Source organism: Rhinoraja longicauda, chromosome 9 (genome assembly GCF_053455715.1).
Source record: "Rhinoraja longicauda isolate Sanriku21f chromosome 9, sRhiLon1.1, whole genome shotgun sequence".
NCBI lineage: Eukaryota > Metazoa > Chordata > Chondrichthyes > Rajiformes > Arhynchobatidae > Rhinoraja > Rhinoraja longicauda.
The window spans coordinates 68,180,457-68,189,799 of NC_135961.1; the positions used below are offsets into that span (position 1 = coordinate 68,180,457).

General features: G+C 46.7%; 1 protein-coding gene across 3 annotated transcripts in view; it reads right to left on the minus strand.

Moving 5' to 3' along the window:
- The window catches only part of etaa1a (ETAA1 activator of ATR kinase a), a 30,118-nt gene extending 21,314 nt beyond the window's left edge, over positions 1-8,804 (minus strand). For 2 of the 3 annotated variants that reach the window (XM_078405672.1, XM_078405673.1), the window contains exon 1: positions 8,552-8,804. In XM_078405672.1, coding sequence (XP_078261798.1) covers positions 8,552-8,720 — 169 coding nt within the window. In that variant the 5' untranslated portion in view covers positions 8,721-8,804. The remainder of the gene's footprint in view (positions 1-8,551) is intronic. The other variant, XM_078405674.1, reaches the window with a different exon arrangement.
- Between the last annotated feature and the right edge of the window lie 539 nt (positions 8,805-9,343).

The window sequence follows — 9,343 nt, forward strand, 5'->3', positions numbered from 1 at the left end:
GTCATCGCTGAAAGTGGTTTTAAACAATGACAGGTGAAGGAAAGTCAGGGCAGCAGAGTAGCAATCTAATATTCATCCAATTGATTTTCTTGCCATGAAACTCAGAGACAAAGCTGCCAGTTTTCTATCGCCAAAGGTGAACGTCACCCTCATTGTGGGAACTTGGCAAACACAGATTTAGAACAATATATATTCAATGTAATCCTCTAACTAAAAGTTGTTTCCGACAGGTTGCAAAGAAAATTAAATTGCTTGATCACTTTCGTCTTTCCCTTGATCACTTCTTGCCTTTCCGCTGACAAAAGTTTTCCATTGTACCTTTGGTACACGAGACAAACTCAAACTAACCTCAAACTTTCACACCTTAGACAGAAAATAAAACACAGGAAACCCTTTAAAAAAGGAAAGTATTTTACAATAGATAGTATTGTAGCGCAGCGGCACGGTAGCGCAGCGGTAGAGTTGCTGCTTTACAGCGAATGCAGCGCCGGAGACTCAGGTTCGATCCTGACTACGGGTGCTGCACTGTAAGGAGTTTGTACGTTCTCCCCGTGACCTGCGTGGGTTTTCTCCGAGATCTTCGGTTTCCTCCCACACTCCAAAGACGTACAGGTATGTAGGTTAATTGGTTGGGTAAATGTAAAAATTGTCCCTAGTGGGTGTAGGATAGTGTTAATGTGCGGGGATCACTGGGCGGCACGGACTTGGTGGGCCGAAAAGGCCTGTTTCCGGCTGTATATATATGATATGATGATATGAATATTTTGGAATGCAACAATTAAAAATATGACAATTTCACACATAATAATAATAATAATAATGCATTACATTTATATAGCGCTTTTCAAACACTCAAAGACTTGTGACTCATTTAAGTTCAAAATGAACTAACCCCTTATTTTGAGATTGTGAAAACTAGTTTAGTTTAGTTACAGCGCGGAAACAGGCCCTTCGGCCTACCAAGTCTGCACCGACCAACGATCCCCGCACATTAACACTACCCTACACACACACTGGGGACAATTTACATTGATACCAAGCCAATTAACCGACAAATCTATCTTTGGAATGTGGGAGGAAACCAAAGATCACGGAGAAAACCCACGCGGTCACGAGGAGAGCGTACAAACTCCGTACAGACAGCACTCGTAGTCGGGATCGAACCCGGGTCTCCAGCGCTGCAAGCGCAGTAAGGCAGCAACTCTACCGCTGCGCCACCATGTCGCCCACTGTTCTGGACTACTCAACTAGAGGAAGCATTCTGGTTTAATCCTGTAGGAAGGAACTGCAGATGCTGGTTTACACCAAAGATAGACACACAATGCTGGAGTAACCTATACCCGGAATGGGTGACGTTCTGGGTCGAGACCCTTCTTCAGACTGAAGAAAGGCCTCAACCCGAAACCTCATCAAATCCTTCTCTCCAGAGATGCTGCCTGTCCCGCTGAGTTACTGCTGCATTGTGTGTCTACTCCTGGTTTAATCCTGCTTGTTGTTCCCTCCAAAAATGTTGTATTTTACAATGAAGCTGCCTGTTATGAGTCCAAACTTTGGAAAATGGATGCCTAGCCTACTCAGTCTTACAGATCTGCCCAGTTTGGGAAATCTTAGCTACAAGACTTCACAATTTAGCCCAGCAGGTCCTTGCCAGCTCCTAGCAGATGATCACAGACCATTTACTATCGTCATTGCCACCTGTTCCAGATTCTGAGATCTGGATTTATCAGGCTCATTCACTTCTCCATTAGTATTTCTTTACATTTCTTTCAGCCCTCGTTTACATTGGACCCTGACTTTCCTGGATTTTGGTGAGTTTTTTTGTGCCTCCTTCAGTAAATACAGAGGGTATTTGTCAATTTCTCTGACCTATCCTTATTCCCCTTTCTAAATGCTCCCGTCCCTGTCAGAAACATTTGCCTTGTTCGGCTTTTCCTTTATAGTCAGGAGTCAAGAGTGTTTTACTGTCATATGTCCCAGATAGAACAATGAAATCCTTACTTGCAGCAGCACATCACAATATGTAAACATAGTACGCTATAAACAATATAATAAACCAGCAAAACATTCAGTGTGTGTGTGTGTGTGTATATACCCATACAAAAAGACATACACACATATACATATTGGCTGCAACCTTCCCCCCATTGACGAACTGTGCACTGCAAGGGCCAGGAAGCGAGCGGGCAAGATCATCTCTGACCCCTCTCACCCTGGCCACAAACTCTTCGAAGCACTTCCCTCTGGAAGGTGACTCCGGACTGTCAAAGCAGCCACAGCCAGACATAAAAACAGCTTTTTTCCACGAGTGATAGTTCTACTCAACAACCAAAGTCTGTAGTCTCTCTTTTGCTCTGGTTTATTTTCACCCACATGTTTAGACCGTAATGTTGTATCCTTATTGTTTTGATGTGGTTATGCTTTATTCTTAATTGTTAACTGTATGTTTGTGTTGTCATTTGTGAGCGGAGCACAAAGGCACATTCCTTGTATATGCACATACTCGGCCAATAAACTTATTCATTCATTCTGAAGAAGGGTCTCGACCCGAAACGTCACTCATTCCTTCTCTTCAGAGATGCTGCCTGACCTGCTGAGTTACTCCAGCATTTTGTGAAATAAATACCTTCTATTCATTCATTCATTCATTCATTTATTCATTCATATAAGTGTTTCCATAAATACAGCACTCAGTAGTGAAACTGAAGGACTCCAAACTTCCAGGTTATTTTCCTGTTTTTGTAATGTAATATTCCCATTGTTTCATATCCTGTATTTTAAGTGGTGTAGATCATGGTGTATAGCCAAAATAATGAGATGAAGCAAAAATAAATAAATCTGTTTGTATAAGGAAAATTATCAGAAACGCCTGTGCTTTCTTGCCTTTTATTGTAACATATTTCAAGCAGGATTTCATCAAATCCTGAGGCTAATTTATGCCAGAAAGATTACATTAATTTTGCAATTAAATAACTCTATGCAACCCAAATTCTGATTATGCTTATGATTTTTTATCACTTATCACCCAATTAGATGGATTTCTGATGTCCCAAGTTTTTGCAGCAGAACGTGAGTAGCGGTGCCCCATTGGTCACGTGTGAAATGTGTCACGTGAGGACCGTTTTTATATTTATTGTCTTTTTTTATTATTCATTTATACTTTGTGTTTAAGCTTACCATTGAAATACTTAATAATTAATAGAACCTAAAATCACGAAATAAAAATCGAGTTTGCTCACCTATTTTAGCGATGTCTCATTCTGCTGTCCCTAATGTTGTCAATGCTCATTATCACACGATACAGATGCTCCCTGACTTACAATGCTTCGACTTTATGATGGGGCAAAAGCTGGGCAACGGCAGCGAGCCACCGCTCGCTTCTGCCCACGTGATCAGGTGTGTATTAAATACATTTTCGACGTACCATTTTTTTGATTTACGATGGGGTTAGGAAAAGGGGACGTGCGAACGAGATCTGGGTGTCCTAGTGCATCAGTCACTGAAAGGAAGCATGCAGGTACAGCAGGCAGTGAAGAAAGCCAATGGAATGTTGGCCTTCATAACAAGAGGAGTTGAGTATAGGAGCAAAGAGGTCCTTCTGCAGTTGTACAGGGCCCTAGTGAGACCGCACCTGGAGTACTGTGTGCAGTTTTGGTCTCCAAATTTGAGGAAGGATATTCTTGCTATTGAGGGTGTGCAGCGTAGGTTTACTAGGTTAATTCCCGGAATGGCGGGACTATCATATGTTGAAAGACTGGAGCGACTAGGCTTGTATACATTGGAATTTAGGATGAGAGGAGATCTTATCGAAACGTATAAGATTATTAAGAGGTTGGACACGTTAGAGGCAGGAAACATGTTCCCAATATTGGGGGTGTCCAGAACCAGGGGCCACAGTTTAAGAATAAGGGGTAGACCATTTAGAACTGAGATTAAGAAAAACTTTTACAGTCAGAGAGTTGTGATTCTGTGGAATTCTCTGCCTCAGAAGGCTGTGGAGGCCATTTCTCTGAATGCATTCAAGAGAGAGCTAGACAGAGCTCTTAAGGATAGCGGAGTCAGGGGGTATGGGGAGAAGGCAGGAACGGGGTACTGATTGAGAATGATCAGCCGTGATCAGATTGAATGGCGGTGCTGGCTCGAAGGGCCGAATAGCCTCCTCCTACACCTATTGTCTATTGTCTATTTATCAGAATGTAACCCCATCGTAGGTCAAGGAGTAGAGTTTTTTTTTGCACTTGTCGCAATTAAAAAAAAAAAATCAAACAACGCGATTATAATGACCCTGGTGTGAACTACAGACCACGTGGTGGGTTAGGTGCTGACATTTTGTAAGGGAGCTTCAAAATCAGTAAGTGTCCCATATGTCCTATATGTTTTATAAATATTTTTTTTCCCTCAAATTTTTGTTTTCAAATTTTAAAAGCATTAAATTTTGGGCAAATGTTAATCACAAAACTGGCTGAAAATAATCGTAGGTAGGCCCATTTTTAATCCTGGGGTATTTGATTATGATTTAATAACTTTCATAACTTTCATATGGTTATATGGAAAGATTGAAGAGGTTACCAGGGAAATTGATAAGGGTAAGGCTGTGGATGTTGTCTATATGGATTTCAGTAAGGCATTTGACAAGGTTCCACATGGAAGATTGATTAAGAAGGTTAAATCGTTGGGTATTAATAGTGAGGTTGCAAGATGGATTCAACAATGGCTGAATGGGAGATACCAGAGGGTAACGGTTGACAATTGTATGTCAGGTTGGAGGCCAGTGTCTAGTGGAGTACCCCAAGGATCTGTGTTGGGTCCACTGTTGTTTGTCATTTACATTAATGATGATGATGGTGTGGCAAATTGGATTAGTAAATATGCAGATGATACTAAGATAGGTGGTGTAGTTAATAATGAAGTAGAGTTTCAAAGTCTACAGAGACTTGGGCCTTTTGGAAGGGTGGGCTGAAAGATGGCAGATGGAGTTTAATGCTGATAAGTGTGAGGTGCTGCATTTTGGTAGGACAAATCAAAATAGGATGTACAGGGTAAATGGTAGGGAATTGAGGAATGCAGTGGAACAGAGGGATCTGGGAATAACTGTGCATTGTTCCCTGAAGGTGGAATCTCATGTGGATAGGGTGGTGAAGAAGGCGTTTGGTATGCTTGCCTTTATAAATCAGAGCATCGAGTATAGAAGTTGGGATGTAATGTTAAAATTGTACAGGGCATTGGTGAGGCCGAATCTGGAGTATGGTGTGCAGTTCTGGTCGCCAAATTATAGGAAGGATGTCGACAAAATGGAGAGGGTACAGAGGAGATTTACTAGAATGTTGCCTGGGTTTCAGCACTTAAGCTACAGAGAGAGGTTGAGCAGGTTGGGTCTTTATTCTTTGGAGCGTAGAAGGTTGAGGGGGGACTTGATAGAGGTTTTTAAAATTTTGAGAGGGACGGACAGAGTTGACGTGGGTAGGCTTTTCCCTTTGAGAGTGGGGAAGATTCCAACAAGGGGACATAGCTTCAGAATTGAGGGACAAAAGTTTAGGGGTAACATGAGGGGTAACTTCTTTACTCAGAGGGTGGTGGCTGTATGGAATGGGCTTCCGGTGGAAGTGGTGGAGGCAGGCTCGATTTTATTATTTAAGAGTAAATTGGATAGATATATGGATAAGAGGGGATTAGAGGGTTATGGTCTGAGTGCAGGTAGATGAGACTAGGTCAGGGAGAGTGGTCGGCGTGGACTGGTAGGGCCGAACGGGCCTGTTTCCGTGCTGTAGTTGTTATATGGTTATATGGTTATATGGAAAGATTGGAAAGACTGGGCTTGTATTCACTAGAGTTTAGAAGGATGAGAGGGGATCTTATAGAAACATATAAAATTATAAAAGGACTGGACAAGCTAGAAGCAGGAAAAATGTTCCCAATGTTGAGGGAGTCCAGAACCAGGGGCCAGAGTCTTAGAATACACGAGAGGTCATTTAAAACAGAGGTGAGAAGAAACGATTTCACCCAGAGAATTGTGAATTTGTGGAATTCTCTGCCACAGAAGGCAGGAGACCACTGGATGAATATAAAAGAGAGATAGATAGAGCTCTTGGGGCTGGCGGAACCAAGGGGTATAGGGAGAAGGCAGGCACGGGTTACTGATTGTGGATGACCAGCCATGATTACATTGAATGGTGGTGCTGGCTTGATGGGCCAAATGGCCTCCTCCTGCACCTATTTTCTGTTTCTATAACAGTGCAATAATAACAATAATAATCTATGTAATTCAGAGCTTATTTGGAGGTTGTAGTGTTTAATAGCCTAATGGCTGTAGAGTGTAACGGCTTATGTGTTATATATAATCATAGAAACACATATTTTAGGTACATTTAGCTATCCTTTATACATAATCATTTTTTTCTCAATTGTTGACTCTCATATTCAATTTTCCTTTTCTTTATCAATTTTTAAAGTCATCCTTTACTGAATTCTAAAAATATTCTCCATCTCCAGACATTGCTTTCTCTGGCAAATGTGTACACATTGGATTCGTGACTCTTAATTTCCCCTCAAACCATTCTTGGATCATTTTCCCTGTTGTATATTTCTTGCAAATCATGCATTATTTGCTTAATTGAATGTCCACTGTCATGCTCTTTAAACTACTCATGGAGACACCCTCTGGCCCAACTCATCCATGCCAATCAATATGCCACATCTAGGACATGCTGCCTGTCCCGCTGAGTTACTCCAGCATTTTGTGTCTACCTTCGATTTTTACCAGCATCTGCAGTTTTTTTTCCTACACATTTTGCCACATGGGCGGCACGGTAGCACAGCGGTAGAGTTGCTGCTTTACAGCGAATGCAGCGCCGGAGACTCAGGTTCGATCCTGACTACGGGTGCTGCACTGTAAGGAGTTTGTACGTTCTCCCCGTGACCTGCGTGGGTTTTCTCCGAGATCTTCGGTTTCCTCCCACACTCCAAAGACGTACAGGTATGTAGGTTAATTGGCTGGGTAAATGTAAAAATTGTCCCTAGTGGGTGTAGGATAGTGTTAATGTACGGGGATCGCTGGGCGGCACGGACTTGGAGGGCCGAAAAGGCCTGTTTCCGGCTGTATAGATATGATATGATATGATATGATATCTAACAGTCTCATTTGCCTGCAATTGGCCCATATCCGTTTAAACCGTTCTTATCCATGTACCTGTCCAAATGTCTTTTAAGTACTGTTATAGTACCTGGCTCAACTACCTACCTCCTCTAGCAGCTCGTTCCTCTGTGTGATAAAGTTGCCCCTCAGGTTCCTATTAAATCTGAAGAGAGGGTGACCTCAGGCAGGGGGGAAGGTGATGTCAGGTCAGGGGTGATGACAGGTAGGGGTTTCACAGGCGTAGGGGGTGACATCAGACATGGGGGTGTCGTCGGGTATGAAGTGGTCCAGGGGTGGTTTCATGTAGGGGTGACATCAAGTTGGGGTGCTGTCAGGTTGTGGAGGGGGGGTGAAGTCAGACATGGGGATGCACAGGTATGGGGATGACAGCAGGTACGAAGGTGACGTCATATATGATTGATGTCATGGAGGGGTAACGTTGGCCGACGTCACGTACGGATGACAGGAAGTGTGGGGTGGTGTCAGACACTGGCGATGACTTGTAGGGGGTGACATCAGACACTGGATGACATCAGGCCAAGGTGACGTCAGGCAAGGGAGACGTCATGTACGAGTGACGTCATGAATGAGTGATGTTGTGATGAGTGAGGTCATGTACGAGTGACATCATGCATGAGTGACATCATGTATGAGTGTAGGAAAATAACTGCAGATGCTGGGACAAATCGAAGGTATCACAAAATGCTGGAGTAAGTCAGCGGGTCAGGCAGCATCTCAGGAGGGAAGGAATGGGTGACGTTTCGGTCGAGACTCTTCTTCAGACTGAAGAAGGGTCTTGACCCGAAATGTCACCCATTCCATCTTTCATGTACGAGTGTGGTCACGTATGAGTGATGTCATGCATGAGTGACATCGTGCATGAGTGACATCATGTCTAACCAGGATGACGCCATGTATGGGTAGCGTTGGAGTGACGTCATGTGCGGATGACATCAGCTCCCTCCCGGTCGCTCCCCGCCCAGCCTGCAGCCTCGGCTCAAACAAACGATGTCATATATGTGTGAGGTGAAATATGGGTGACGTCAGACAGTGGCATCAGGTAGGAGTGACGTTGTGTCAGGGTGGTGATGGGGTGACGTAGGGTGGGAGTCACGTCAGCACGGCCCCAGCTCCCTCCCGTCTGCCTGCCTTCACGGAGTCTGCATGACGTCATGTACGGGTGACGCCAGATACCGATGACAAGGCGTGGATAACGCCAGGCCAGGGTGACGTCAGGGATGGGTAACGTCGGGCCAGGGTGACGTCGGTGCCAAGTGACGTCAGGTGTGGGTGAGCAGCGAGGTGGGTGACATCAGGGGGTGACGTCAGGGGTGGGTGACATTAGACCAGGGTGACGTCGGGCCAGGGTGACGTCAGGTGGGGGTGACGTCGGGGGTGGGTGACGTCGGCGCCCGCCCTCACCTCGCTCGCCGCCCGCCCTGCAGCCCCGGCCCAGTCTCCTCCTCCTGCTGCGGCCCGCATCCTCCGGGCTCACCGGCGGCCTCGTCGGCATCCTCCTCCCCGTCCTGCCGCCGCCCTCCTCTTCTTCATCCTTATTCTCCTTGCCGCCGCAAGCTGTAGCCTCCTTCATCTTCCACTCGGCCCAGTCCTCCCCCAACAGGGCTCCTTCACTCAGGCCCTCGGCTCCGCTCCGCCATCTTGGATCTGCCTTCCCGCCGCGCAAACCCGCTGCGCATTGGACGCCAGCGCCCGGCCCCGCCCCCCCGCTCCGGCCCCGCCCTCCGCGCCCAGCCGCCGCGCATTGGCCGCCCGGCCCCACCGCCCGCTCAGCTCAGCTCAGCCCCGCCCCCCGCGCCCAACCGCCGCGCCTGGCCCCGCCCCCCGCGCCCAACCGCCGCGCCTGGCCCCGCCCCCCGCTCAGCCCCAACAGCCGCGTATTTACCGCCACCGCTGAGCCCTGCCCCGCCCTCTCTGAGCCCCGCCCCCCGCGCCCAGCCGCCGCGCATTGGCCGTCACCGCTGAGCCCTGCCCCGCCCTCTCTGAGCCCCGCCCCCCGCGCCCAGCCGCCGCGCATTGACCGCTCAGGCCCGGCCCGGCGCGCGTCCCCATGGCAACCTCGCGCCCGCTGTCAATCATCGCTCCACGGTTGCAGCATCACCACGCATTGCTGCAAATTGCCGGCATAGGTCTCCATGCAAGGTGTGTGCTGCCCACCTCGCCATGCAATGCTGCCAATGCAAATGCAGGCACAAG